Source organism: Acanthochromis polyacanthus, chromosome 1 (genome assembly GCF_021347895.1).
Source record: "Acanthochromis polyacanthus isolate Apoly-LR-REF ecotype Palm Island chromosome 1, KAUST_Apoly_ChrSc, whole genome shotgun sequence".
NCBI lineage: Eukaryota > Metazoa > Chordata > Actinopteri > Pomacentridae > Acanthochromis > Acanthochromis polyacanthus.
This window is the reverse complement of record NC_067113.1, coordinates 32,154,995-32,170,154: the sequence shown is the minus strand read 5'-3', so window position 1 is coordinate 32,170,154 and position 15,160 is coordinate 32,154,995. Positions and strand designations below refer to the sequence as shown.

The window sequence follows — 15,160 nt, the reverse complement described above, 5'->3', positions numbered from 1 at the left end:
TGTATTTTTGTATTAATTTGTGCTGCCTCATGTACTCAGCCCTTAATATGATCTAAATATATCATGCAAATATGCATAATTTCTATTATTTTGAAAGTTTTAGTGCAGCAAAACAAGTGAACACCTGTGACAGTCCACTTAAATTCTTCTCCTTGTCAAATTCTTCACTGCAGGTGGAAATATTCTGTTCTTCAAATCACAAATTTTTTAAAAAAACGTTACGTTTTTCTGCAGATGCTGCAATGAAAACGATGCAAAACTCCTTAATTCACCCACCTGCTTTATAAACCGCAAAGTCATGGACAGCATTAGTCCGTCTGTAAATCAGTGTGTGAGTTTATTTCACAGGATTTAAAGGCTTTTATTGACAAATGCAGCAATAAACAAGTTCTTAAAGCCATAAAATTCCTCTACCAAGTTCCCTGATTAGCCTTTTCTTTCATTTAAATGCTGTCATCACTCACATCTGCCTATGCAAACTGAAGAGGAATATATAAATATACAAGAAGAGTGTAGAAATGGTATATAGAAGAAATCAGTGGAGTAAAATGTGCAGTATTTATGATTTAAAGGTTAAAATTTACTCATACATACTGAGTAATCTATATAGAATGTGGAAAGAGCGTCCAAAAACTTCACAAACATAAAAGTATCTGCAGTTATGAGTCCTAAATGCTATAAAAATGACAAATAATGAAACACAACTGATCAGTGTCAGTCATGTTTAATATAAAAAAATCACACAAAAAGCCGAAATTACACCATTTACCAGAGCCTGAAACTGTAAAAGCCGAAATAAAATCACCAGATTTTCAACTCTCTGGTGGCCTTTGGATGAATCATGTGTGATGTGTCGTTCACAATCAATAAGCTGCTTCATTCTCCTTGCTTCATTTAAAAATTCTCTAAAAAAAATTACCGAATGGTAACAGAATGTGTCAAAAACAAAAAATTCAATAAAAGACGTGTGTTTTTTCTGAAATGACCACTGACCTTCATTGTCTGCACTTGAAAACATGGCAGTAAATTCTTATTATGCTTAATATTATTATTAAATTATATTTATTAGATTAGTTTTTCTGGATTTTTTTTCTTTTTTTCGTTTTTTTCTTTTCTTTTTTCTGTCGTTCACAATCAATAAGTTGCTTCATTCTGCATGCTTCATTTAAAAATTCTCTAAAAAAAAAATTACCGTTTGCTCCAAACAGAATCTGTCAAAAACCAAAAATTCTGCTTCTCATGGTGCAAATATGAAGGTGTGACTGCTTCATATAAGACCAACAGTTATGTGGCAAAAATTCAGGGACTTTTGTAACAAATAACAGCTAATGACATTTTTACAAGCTGCCATGAAAGCAGAGAAATGCAAACAGTAAAGTTCAATGTTTCCATTCTAATAATGTCAGCTTGATTCTAGTTGAGAAAACTAAAGATCAGAGACGTAAACCCCCACATTGGTGAGTTATTTTCTTCTGATTAAACTCTGCAAAGTTCAATACAAACGTACCAAAGACATTTTCAGATTTAAAAATAAAATCACGTTGCATCTCATTAAAATCGAGATTTTGATCCAATAAAGGGGATAAAAAGTCAGGACTGCACTCATTGCCACTGAAACTCAAATACAAGCAAGAAGAAAACTAATCTAATAAATATAATTTCATAAATAATATTATTAAGCATAATAAGAATTTACTGCCATGTTTTCAAAGTCAGCGGTCATTTCAGAAAAAACACGTCTTTCATTGAATTTTATTGTTTTTAATGTGTATTTATGTTTAATTTTGCATCTCATCTTCTCTATTTTTTTGTTTCTTTTAGTCAGATGGGATCATTAACATCAATAAAATATTCATAAAATGTCTAAAGGTCAGCTTTTAGAAGTTTAAGTTTAATGTTGGCTGATAAAAATGAATATCAGAGATATAAAATCACATTTCTGAGTCATTTTCTAACGATTAAATTATATAATGCTTCACATAAAGTTACCAGACGAAGACATTTATGTGTTTATGCCCTCATTTATCTCATTTAAATCAAGATTTAGATCAGATAAATGAGGTAATAAAAAAGGATAAAAGGTCAAAAATGTGTGATCTCTGAAACTGAAATGAAAGCAAAAAAAAAAAAAAAAGAAATTATATAATAAGGAGAATTTAGTGATGCATTCAGTGGAAAGTAGTTACAAAAGTTTAGTTTTATTCTAACTGACAAAACTAAAGATCAAAAAAACTAAGCATTTTTCATAGAATGTTCACATGGATCATTAACATCAAATTTTTTTATAAAATCTTCCTAAAATGTCTAAATGTCAGCTCTCAGAAGTTTCAGCTTTGCTCTAACTGCAAAACTCAAAGAAAACTAAAGCTGGTGAGTCATTTTCTTCTGATTAAACTCTGCAAAGTTCAACGTAAAGCTACCAAACAAAGACATTTTTTATTTACTGTTTATAAAATCAAGACTGGGATCTGACAAAGGAGGTCAGAAAGGAGGAGAAAATGTAAAAAAAAAAATCTATTGGTTTGAAGATTTTCAGGCCTCAGCCTTTTAAATGATTTAGTTTTAAGTTCAATTTGAAATGTAGTTTTATTAAAGTATTATTAGGGAAATAAGTTCATCTATTTTCAAATTATTTAGTTGAGTTTTAAGTAAAATTGCAAATTGATTTTACTTCAAGGTTAAAATATTTTTATTAAGTTTGGTTATGTTCTTTTTAAAATGATTTAGTTTAGTATTAAGCTAAATTCTAAATTATTTTTTACAAAATAAATGTATTATTATTAACTCTCATGTCGTCCTGTGGGTCAAATTGACCCAATTTAAAGTTTGAAAATGTGGAGAAAAAAAAAACATTTTCACAGTGAAACTTCTGATGTCCACATTTTCAGCATTTTTGGGAAAATTTTGAACATTTTTTGGTGAAAAAAATAAAAAAAAATAGTATAAGTTCTGATACATTCACATAAAAACTGTGGTCAATTTTTTGTGAATGTTCTTAAAGAAACATTTTTAATGATATATGTAATCACTGGATATTTTTAGGATTTTTTGGAAGATTTTTACTCAACAATAATTTTCTTGCCAAATTTGGGGGATTTTTAAAAAAATAACCTTTAAGGGAAACTTTTGAAGAATTATTGGAATTTTTTCCTGAAGATTTTGCAAATTTTCTGAAATTTGGGGACTTTTTTTGCTAACTTTTTGGATTTTTTTCAGACAAGGAAACAATATTTTTGGTGTCTGTAAATGAGGACAACAGGAGGGTTAAGCTAAGTTGCATTATTTTTAAGTCATTTAATTTAGTTTTAATTTAAATCATAATTATTTTTAACTAAGTTGACGTGTTATTACTCAGCTAAGTTACATTATTTTTGAATTATTGATTTCATTTTGAAGTTGAAAAGATTTTTCCTGACCAAATTTAAAATCAAAACGGACCCAATCAGCAGGCTCCAGTGGTGAATGAACCTGTCGTATGTGTGAATGAGTTTAGTTTCCAGACTCGGCTGACGTGTCGTTGACTTGTCGCGTTTTTCCGTCGTCAGGCTGCTGAAGGGGACGGCCTACCACTGGGACCTGATGCTCTCCGGCCTCATCAACATCCTGATGTCGGTGCTGGGCTTGCCGTGGATGCACGCCGCCTTCCCCCACTCCACGCTGCACGTTCGCCAGCTGGCCTTCGTGGAGCAGCGCGTGGAGGGAGGGCACCTCTACGAGACGTGAGTTTCCTCATCAGACGCCCAATTAGAGGCTGAGCTGTAATTTAGGAGCTACTGTATCCTCATCTCCCCTGATTGCATGATTGCCGCGTAGCTGAGCGTTTTTAAAAGACGAGAGGATGAAGTTCACGCTCAGATACGACCCAAATTACAGTTTACGTAGATTTGAGGATTATCGGAGCAGTCGGAGGTGACGAATGGAAGAAAGGGGCAGTTTTCTATCAGAGGAGGAGATCTAATTAGAGATATGAGCTGTAGGGAAGTGTGTCATTTAGAGTTCTTCAAAGTGTGTTTGGAAATTAATATTCCATGTTTTCTAATCGGACTGCTCATGAGACGATGTCAGAGTTTATTTATGCGGCAGCAGGATGTCAGAATGTGTTTTATAATAAGATAAATATGATTAAAGAGGGAATAAAATGAGGATTTACACTAAGAATGACATAAAGAGAAATAAATAAATGAGACATTTTAAAGGTGTCCACAGATTTACATTGTAGTAAATAAATGTAAGAAATGCAGCTAAATTCTAACAAAAAATGGTTTAAAAATGAAAAACAAAGAATTAAACAAGAATAAATAACAGCAGGTACTATAAGCAGTGACCATGTGAATTAACCCAGCAGTTTTTATTTTATTTAGGCCACAAAGAATATTTTTGTTATTATTGTATTTTATATGTAATATTTCTACCTTCACACTGATGTCCTTAGATAGAAATTTTTACAATGTTTTTTTTTCCTTTTTTCAGTTTTTTAAAAAAAAATAATAGCTATTTTTTCCTTGGCTAAATTATTTGAGGAGGAATTATTTTAAAATGATGTCAAGTTAAATTATTCTTGAATATTTTAGTCTGGTTGAGATGAATAATTTTTTAATGAGTTCAGTTATTTTTGTTCAGTATATTTTGTTTGAATTATTTAGTTTACTTTCAAGTTAAGTTAAATAATTTTAAGTTATTTGGTTTCATTTTAAGTTAAATTAGATAACGTTAAAATCATTTGTTTTAGTTTTAAGTTAAGTAAAATTATTTTAAAATTGCTTAGGTTCAGGTTAAGTTAAATTATTTTAAAATTATTTGGTTTAGTTTTGAGTTAAATTAAATTATTTTAAAATCATGTGTTTTAGTTTTATCTTCATTTAAAATGTTTTAAAATTACTTAAGGTTCAGGTTAAATTATTTTTTATTAAGTTAAATTTATTCAGTTAATTTGTTAACGATTTAATTTCCTTTTAAGTTAAATTATTTTAAAATGAGTTACAGATACAATTTGTTATTTTCCATATAAAATTTGATATATTGCCAAAAAAGAAATATCTGTCATGATTTTCTCTACTTAATAAAAAGAACACAATCAAAACTATTTTTGAATAAGATCCTTTTTTATTGTTTAGCTAATTAGAGAGTGATTGTTTTTGAATTCGGACGGTTATTTAGTTGACATTTTAGTGATATCCAGTCATTTTTTATTAATAAGTGATTGTTTCCATCATAAATAAATATGGAATTTGTAAAGACATGATCATAATGAACATAAAAAAACAGAAATTTGTTAAACTTTTATTAAAAAATGTATGCAACAGTCCCTCAATTTTATATTAATCCAGTTGCAGTCTTGCTATCTTGCAATGACACAGAAATCTTTAATAAATCCAGACTATAAGCCACATCACGGCCAAAATCTAACCAGGTGGTCCTTGTGTCATTTCTGACCTTCACTGAAAATTTCATCCAGATCCATTACTCCATTTTTGAGTAAAGTTGCACACAGACGGAATAACAGACGGACAGACAAACGTATGGCCATCGTCGCAAAACTCCACCGCGTTCCTTGACAGTTACATGTTCATATCTAGGCTGAAGAAATGTTTTTTTGCTGTTTTTTTTTTTTTTAACCGTTGACCTTTAAACTCTGCAAACTGGGTCTAGAAAAATCCGACTTCCTCAAACGCTAAATGTGGCGAAACGCTGATAAGAAAATCCCCTAAAAACGTGCCGTCTGCTGCATTGTGGGAAACACAATGGCGGTTGGGTCCTTCCAGCATTGATTCATTGTGTCTCCCCAGCATCGTCCAGGTGAAAGAAACCCGTCTGACGTCTCTGGCTGCAAACATCTTCATCGGCGTGTCGGTGCTGCTGCTTCCCGTCCCGCTGCAGTGGATCCCCAAGCCGGTCCTGTACGGCCTCTTCCTCTACATCGCCCTCACCTCCATCGACGGCAACCAGATGTGCGACCGCATGGCCCTCCTCCTCAAGGAGCAGGTGAGGACGCGGAAATGAGTCCAGATGTCGATCGCGGGCTTCTCCGGATCAAACGCTTGACTGGATGCCCGCTTTTGCTGCAGATCTGAGTGGAGGAATATTTGCAAATCTAATTTTTTTTTTTTTGCGTGTGTTTTCAGGTGGTTTAGCTAATAAATTAATGTTATTATTATTATTTTAAGCCTCGTATGAATGCTAGAATGTGTGGCCAGAAGATTGAGATCATATGTTTGGAAAAATATCTATAAAATCACCAAGAATGTGTTCTCTTGTGTCTGATCCTGTGTGTCCGATTTAACCTTCCTGCTGTCTCAGTCTCTCTAACGGCACACACTGGCGCCACCACATGGCAGCAGGAGGAAGTGAATCATTTAGACACCCACAAAACCTGGATTTTAGAAACAGCAAATGCTATTAACAGGAAAACTGTTTCATTCAGATCCAACATTGAGACTTAATGTGCCTGATGATGGAATAACTTAGATTTTTCTATATTAATTGGTGATAAGATGTGATTTAATCGCTCTCTAAATCACAATTTCAAGCAAAAACCAACACGATTGAGCTGCAAACTCACCAATAACTGCAATTTTTTTCTGTCCGAAACAGATGTAAGAAAACACACCTGATGGAATAACTTTGTTTTTCTGCATTAATTGTTAATAAAATGTGATTTTATGTGATTTTTAACCATAAAGCTCCCAATACACCAACAACTACAATAGTTAAATGTCTTTATTGAATGGAGCAGAAACGTAAGCCTTCAAACGCAAAAAATACTCTAAAAGATGTTTAATTCAGATCCAACTTTGAGACTTAACAGGAGACGTTTCCAATAATATAAAACTTAATTGCACAGTATTTAAAAAAAACATACTTGATGGTGGAATAAGTTGGTTTTGCTGCATTAAACGGGAATAAAATCTGATTTTATGGTGATTTTTAACCAAAAACCAACACATTTAAGCTCCCAATTCACCAACAACTACTTTAATTTAAATCTTCTTGTGATGGAGCAGAAAAGTAAATGTTCAAAATGCAAAAAGCAGAGGTTTAATTCAGATCTAACACTGACACTTGACATAAGACGTGTCCAATAATATAAAACTTAGGTGCACAGTAACTGGAAAAAACCACACCTGACAATAAAATAAGTTGCTTTTTCTGCATTAAATGGTAATAAATTGTGATTTTTAACCAAAAAACCCAACATGTTTAACATGTTCCCAATACACCAACAGCTACAATTGATTACTGTCTTTACTGAATCTTCTTGTGGTGGAGCAGAAAGTAAATGTTTAATTGCAAGTTATTGTTTTGTTTAAGTGATTCTGGCTGATAAACAGACAAATCAGAGAGAAAAACTCATGTTTATGAGTAACTTTCTCTTGATTAAACTCTGCAATGTTTAACATAAAGGCACCAGGAAAAGACATTTGTGCATTTATGTCCAAGAATAATTTTAAAATTGAGATTTAGAGCAGAAAAAGGAGGATAAAATGTTCATATCTCAGCAGAATCTGTGCCTCTGTTCCACTCCAGCTCTTCACATGACTTTATTTTGAAAAATTTCCGGCCTCAGCTGTGGATAATCCTGATTTGCTGAGTTTTGTTTTCACACATTCCAGATAAGCTGAGTGTTTCTGCCGGTAGTAAAACTGCGACCGTGAAACGGTTTCTCTGCCAGAGGTGTTGAGTAATTCCTGATCTGTGGCTGAAGATACCCGACTCCAGATCAGCTGGAGATGTGTTTGTGCAGCTCAGTAGAAGAATCAAGTCCTCTCAGGTTAAAAACAGCATCCCTGCTCACACATTCGCTCTGGAGACCTCTGATGCCGTAAATACACTCGGCCCACTGGAAGCTAAATGTTATTTATGATCCAAACGGCCCGAGTGCACTTCTTGGAGGTGTGTGTGGGTCGTCCGCTTCCCCGAGTCGTTTCTGGGAGACCTGAGCGGCCTGAGGGGGGAGATTGTGTTCTAATCTGTCCTGATCCTCTCGCCTCCTGCAGACGTCCTACCCGCCCACCCACTACATCCGCAAAGTGCCCCAGAGGAAGATCCACTACTTCACCTTCCTGCAGATGATGCAGCTGCTGGTGTTGTGTACGTTTGGCATGTACCCGATACCGTACATGAAGATGATCTTCCCTCTGTTCATGATCCTCCTAATCCCCATCAGGTACGGCTGCACTTTGTCCCAGAAAATGGTTTTTCTTAAGTGCCTTAAATCAGGGTGACATTCAGCTAACAAGCGTCGAGTCTGACCTGAATCTGCCTCTGCAAGGAACAGGTTTTAATTACAGTAAAGGATGTTTCTCACTGTTTTGCTTCTTTCTTTTTCTTTTTTTTTGTTGCAAAACCACGTCTTTCTAAACACTTCAAGTACACAACTGTAGATTTTGCAGGTTTATCTATTAATGCATGTTCTAGTTTATAAAATGACCCAAATTATATCATTTATCATAGAAAGAAATTATAAAAATTGAAAAAAAATGTAGTTTTTTTTAACTTTCCGACGGTTTTTGAGCTACTCATCAGTTACGCGCCATTATGTTGGAAAAATTACCCAAATCTCAGTGTAAAATCATAATATTTAATCAAATTCACTTTATTCTGCATATCTGATTTAAAAATGTGCTGAAAATAAATTGTGCAGAGTAACCAGATTCTGCATAAAAATAATAATAATTCAAATCTGTTCTACCGTTTCCTTCACATTTTTCTTCATCTGTGATGCACAATTATGTTGACAAAATGAATCCAAATCTAAGTGTAAAATCATCATATTTTATCAAAATCACTTCATTTTACGTGTCTCATTTAAAATATTGCAGTATATCTATTTATATAGAATCGTAACCAGAACCAATTTCTGCAGACAAAAACATTCTTACAAATACAAATTCTATCCGGCTTTTTGACTGAACTCAGCTGAACTGAACTTGCTGAACAGTTGTTGTTTTTTTTAAGTTTGTCTATCACAAGGTTTAACCCTCTGGACCCTAAATGCATGTTCTATTTTTTTTTTTTAAATTACCCAAATTATATTATTTATCATAGAAATAAATTGGAAAAATTGAAAAAGTTGTATTTTTTTTTAAACTTTCTGACAATTCTTGAACAACTCATCTGTGCCGCATAATTACATTATGATAAGTATCCAAGTCTAAGTGTAAAAGTGTAGCTCAGCAGGGACCAACAATCTCTCCCTAAACAGCACAATGAACACAGACAGGTTTGTTTAACCCTCCAGACCCCAACTGCAAGATCTGTTTAAAAAAAATCGCAAAAATTATACTATCTACCAGCAGAACAAACTGAAAAAACTTTGTTTTTGTAACTTTCTGACAGTTTTTGAGCTACTCATCTGTCATGCACCATTATGTTGGAAAAATGATCCAAATCTAATCCTAATATTTTATCAAAGTCACTTTATTCTGCATATCTCATTAAAAAATACGCTGCAAACAAACTGTCCACAGTACCCAGATTCTGTTTCAGAAAAGCAAACAGTTTTCTTCAACTCTCCAGCGGTTCTTGAGCTCCTCATCTGTGCTGCACCATTAAATTATGATTATCTCAGGATGACATTCAGCTGCTAACAAGCGCTCAGTCTGACCTGAATCTGCCTCTGCATGGAACACATTTTAATTCCAGTAAAGAATGTGCACTTTCTGTTTTTTTTTTCCTTTTCTTTTTGCAAAACCACACGTCTTTCTAAACACTTCAAGTACACAACTGTAGATTTTGCATGTTTGTCTGTCGTAAGGTTTAACCCTCTGGACCCCAAATGCGTGTTCTACTTTTAAAAAATTACCCAAATTAAAGCTGCAAGCAGCGTTTGTCGGGTCCTGGCTGGCCCACGCATGTCCACCAGGTGGTGCTAAAACTGAGAGTGTAAAGTTTCAGCCTGATTGTTCCACTTACAGGCTAGTTACACAGCACTTCCTGTTTCATGGCGAGAAATCCAAAATGGCTGCCAGGTGTCACATGGATTACATGTGATTAGGGCCGGACTCTGATGAAATTTTTGTTTTTGTGGTACAATTGCTCAATCAGTTGTTAAAGTTCAATGGAAATAACCTTAGTTAATCAAATATTATAAATTAATCTTCTTCTGTGACATGTACATAGAAAATATCGCAACTTGACGTCTGGATTATCATTTTTTTAATGTGAGCTCAAAAATGAGTCTTTTCATGACAGCTTCAATAATTTTTCAGATTTCAATTCAACCGCATACAAGTTGGGTTTCCATTACAGTTTTTCACAAAATAAAAGCGATATTTCTAAAATTTCGACAAAATATATTTGCACTTTGAACGTGTTTCCATTGAAGGTTGTTCTGGGCAGAAGCATCGTAACTCTCACAAAATATCATCCCGCGAGATTTCACTGCAGGAAGATGGACGCCCAAAACCAAAACCAAAACCCTCATTTCCGCTTCTATCTCCTTCTAACACTCTGCATTCTTCTGCTGTTTGCTGTCTACTATGGCAGTGATGTTTTTCTCAAGAATAATGGCAAGAAAAGTCTCGGTCTCCTCTTCTGTCCACACGTACCGCGCCATGTTTACTCGGAGAGAACTGGTCATGTGACCAGGTACGCCACGTCTGGTGACATAAAATTGCGGATAAAGTGTTTCCATTGCGCTTTTGCGATATTTTTCAATATTGAAACGTCTGAAAAACCACCTCATGAGAGCGTAAAAACTTTTTAGCGATATTTTAGTCCTTTTTCGAAATTCAGCTACAGATATTATTTGATCTACTTCTCTAATGTCGCAGCTTTTGAATCAATATCATGATGAGAAATAACAGTGAAAATTTCGGGTTTTTATCTTTAATACTTTTGAGATATTTCCTGTCAAACAACCTCAAATTTCAATGTGACAAAAAACCTGCTTAAAGTGGTTTAGCAGGCGATTTTCAAAACTCTTTTATCTCGGAAAGTATTCGATATATGAAGCTAAAATTTCACAGATAGCATTTTAAATACCCACAATTTATGCTAAAAGAGTTTCAATCAAATCTGAAGGTCCCTGATGACTTGAGATGTAATAAACCTCATGAAAGAAACCGTACTTAAACACCTTTTTCCAACACTTTTAACAAAAACTGAGCTTTACAACCTGCATGAGGACTGTTGTGTTGCATTGCATCGCTTTTATCTCGTTAAATCTCCATTGTGTTTGTGCACATGTGCGAACTTGTACATCAGGAACCACTGAATGGCTCTTTTGTTCTCTTGTAGCAGTGAGAAGGAAGTGATCAGTCTCATCTGATAAGATCTGACTTATGTGTTCTTTCTGCTCCAGCAAGTAAAAACTGACTGATCTGTTTGTTGTTTTTCAGGAACAACGTGCTTCCTCATATCATTGAGGCCAAATACTTGGACATAATGGATGCCCAACACATGTAGCTACAGATGGACGCGAAGAAGCTCTGGATCCACCACGAAAAATTAAAAAAAAAACAAAAAAACAAAAGGGACGTTTGGAATTTAAAAAAAAAAATATAGATATATATATGATGAATAAAGGAGATGAGGATTCTCACACAAAAAAACATATTTTTCAATGCAAAACTGTTAACGGAAGCAAAAAGAAGAAACAAAACCGACTGTTTTGATTTTTTTTGATAAGGACATTCTCACGGGCGAAGCACTGGAAAAACGCGGGAAATGAAGCAAAGCGAAAGAGTGTGGGAAATGTTCGATCTTTTTCCCGCCAGAAATGGAGGGAAATGGTCCAAAGGAAAGAAAACGGGACCGTCCAGAACTCCCTGTTCCACCTCTGTTCGACCCTGTCGGATTGTTCGGTGCCATAACGATACCTCCACCTTCTCCTTTTTGTTTTTTTTTCTCTACATTTCCCGCTTTACAATATCCTCACTGCAGTGTCTGTGTTTTTAAACCTGTGGGCAAGTGCTTCAAGTACTCACTAATACTGTGTAAGTAGCCGCCAAGTGTACGTCGCGTAGTACTAGCACAATGTAAGTCTGATCTCTTTCCACACGTTTTGTACTCGCATTGTGTTTTTACATACGTGCACCGTGTTGATAAGTACTTAAATACTTTTCCGTGGGTCCAGCTGGTGTGGAAACGCTGCAGTCTGGCTGCTGTAAAGCATCTGTCATCGTGCAGCGTTGAGAAAACCCGTTACATTCCTGCAGCTGTTTTTTTCTAGCCGTTTTTCTGTTTCCTACGAAGGACGCTTGTCGCAGTTTAGCAGGTTAAAAGTGTGTGTGTGTGAGAGTGTGTGTCCTTCATCCTAAAAAAAAAACTTATTTTTTAAGTGGAAATTTAAGGAAAAAAAGCTACATTCCACGGGTATATATTATATGTAATTATTTAGAATGACAGCACAAACCAAAACATATAGTAAAGTCTTTATCAAATTATGAGTATATTTGAATATATTATGGCAATATACGAGAAGATACATGCTATAGGTCAAATTGAGATATTTATTTATCACCTTGACATCTTTTTCTCCTTTACATTCCGCAGTTTTCTTGTGTTTTTCGAGTGTTTACATATCAAAAAGCCCCTTCCAGCTCCAACACAGTTCTGGTGAGTCGCTACGAAGGCAAAAGGTTGAGGAAAAAATACACATTCGAGAGCTTTTGGATTCAAAAATGCATCCTTTTTTTAGTTTTTTTTTTTATTTGTGAACACGTGTTCCAAGTTTTAGAATAACCCGGTCTTGTTTTTTCTATTTAGATGTTATGATTAGATCAGTGCTTGCAAACGTTGTCATGTAATAATTCCAGACGTCTGGAGAGATTTATCTTGTTATCTACAGTTCGAAAAAAGCTAAAAAAAAAAAATAAAAAAATCCACAAAAAAATGTAATAGAGAAAATTTCTAAGCACTGGTTTTTGCTTAAAAGCATGTCTCATCTGGGTTTTTTTGATACGATGTGATGCCAACGGACATGTAACCTACACGAGTTATAGGAAAAAATAAAAAAAACACAAGTAGCAAAGTCAAACAGTAACACTAAAAATGAATGCAACGCTCAATATTCAGCAATACTGTGTATAAAAGCTCCACCGGTGAGGGTTTTGGAAACCGTCACCGGAAGCAATGGCAGGCGAAGCTGTGTTTTTTAAGGCAGCAACTTTTCAGTCGAATAATAATAATAACAATAATAATGATAGACAAAAAACACAACTGCTCTGTGCTGATTCAATTATTTCACACACATCGAAAATGATTAAAAAAAAGAGTTTCGTTGCTTTCCCGATATCCAAATGGCAGCTCCCTCATGTTCAACTTTGTCTTACAGACGCGAGAAAGATGTCCAATTTAAGCAGATGTCTCACGCTGAGATAGCATAAAAAGAAAGGAGGAAAAAAGAAAGAGAGGAAAGCTGGGCCGCATTTGCATAATCCCTCGGACTAAGCCTTAAGACAGCACTGGTGGAAGAAGGAAGGGATGGCGAGGTGTGGAGTAATATGTACAGTTTGCAATGCAGAAGTTTAGTTTTTAATCGACTCCTCCATTCTAATCCACGGCAGAACGGTGTTAGTTTCTAACTCTGAGGCCGTGATTCCCAGATTCTTCTTCTTATGTGACAGTACTGTTGTCGTTCCTCGATATCTTCACCGTACTGGACGATCCTTGGGATAGCAGCGAAAACTTTCTCTCAGAGGACTCAAATTCTGGATTCAGCGTGAAAGACGTACTACTCTTGTTTGTGGAAACCTCGACTCCCTTCCTCCTCCTCCTCTTCCTCTCTAATTGGATTTGTTTGAAACTGTGGTGTTATTTTTATTTTTATTTCCTTTTTCTTCTTCCCCTCGACTCCCCTCGATTTCATATAGCCTACTTTTTCTAATCATGAATGTATGACGTGTGGGTTTTTATATAGCATATTAATTTAGGTGTCAAACAGAATCTGTAATTTTTGTCAAAAAGATCAGCTATATTTGTAAAGCTGTAATATGTAAAAACGAGAAAAAAATGGTTATCAAACAGAATGTGTTGGTTTACTATAGTATATATATATACTGTACACTGAAAAAGAGAGACTATCTCAAGCTGTTTGCCAAATAAAGAGTAGTAGTGATGTACATATCTGTGTGCGTTTGTGTTTGTATGTACACTGCTTGTCCAAAAAAATAAAAGTCGCCACTTTAGATTTCACTAAGTAAGAAGGTAAGATCCTTCCATTGGATAATTAGTGCAGTAATGAACACGTTTCAGCTGCAACAACTTATTTAACCCTCGCTGATGCAGTGAGGAGCTTCTCATTCGTTCAATTTTGGAAGACACATTCTGTGGTCATTAAAGGATGTTGATCTGTCTCAGAAGGGTCAAATTATTGGTCTGCATCAAGCAAAGAAAACTACTAAGGAGATGAAACTACTAAAATCAGGTTAAGAACCATCCAATGCTTTATTAAAACCCGAAGGACAGTAGAGAACCATCAAACTCTTAGATGATGGCAGGAAACCAACCCTAGAACTCACGGCTGTTTAATAGTGAAAGTAAGAACATTTCCACACATAATGTGAAGTTAACTCAAAGGATTGGGACTAAACAGCTGTAGCTTTAAGCAAACCACTGATCAGTGAGGATAATGAGGGAAAAAAAGGCTTCAGTTTGCTATGGAGCATAAAGATTGGACTCAATGGAAGAAGGTCATGTGGTCTGATGAGTCCAGATTTACCCTGTTCTACAGTGATGGAGGCATCACAGTAAGATGAAGTGATGAACTCATCATGTCTACTTCCTACCAGCCTGTGGGGGTTAGAGTTATGATCTGGGGTTGGTCAGGTTCAGCAACATTATGTTCCCAAAGAATGAGGTCAGCTGATGCCTGAAGATACTGAATGACCAGGTGTTTACATCAGTGCCCTGATGGCATGGGCATGTTCCAAGAAGACGATGCTAGGATTGGCATGAATAGTAACCTCATCCCTTTCTCTCTGGCACCATCCTCAGGAGAAACTTCAGATTATCACCCTCTTGAAGCAGCAAGATACAGATGAAGACGAAGGTTTTAATGTTTAAAAAACATTTTAGAGCACATGAATGGACATTATGAGGACAATAAAACCCAAACTGTCTCTTACACCATGTAGCAAACAGGTCCACTGTGAAACAAAATCTTATAAAAGCAGCAAACAAACAAAAAAGCTGTAAATTTGCAAGGGCACCAGTAAAA

The 15,160-nt window shown here is 35.2% G+C and overlaps 1 protein-coding gene across 5 annotated transcripts in view; it reads left to right on the top strand.

The window, feature by feature from the left end:
* slc4a11 (solute carrier family 4 member 11) overlaps positions 1–14,065 on the top strand; it is a 173,151-nt gene extending 159,086 nt beyond the window's left edge. For all 5 annotated transcript variants that reach the window (XM_051952307.1, XM_051952375.1, XM_051952453.1 and 2 more), the window contains 4 exons: positions 3,546–3,719; positions 5,787–5,982; positions 7,995–8,164; positions 11,340–14,065. In XM_051952307.1, the coding sequence (XP_051808267.1) occupies positions 3,546–3,719; positions 5,787–5,982; positions 7,995–8,164; positions 11,340–11,406 (607 nt within the window). In that variant the 3' untranslated portion in view covers positions 11,407–14,065. The remainder of the gene's footprint in view (positions 1–3,545; positions 3,720–5,786; positions 5,983–7,994; positions 8,165–11,339) is intronic.
* The last annotated feature ends 1,095 nt before the right edge of the window (positions 14,066–15,160 follow it).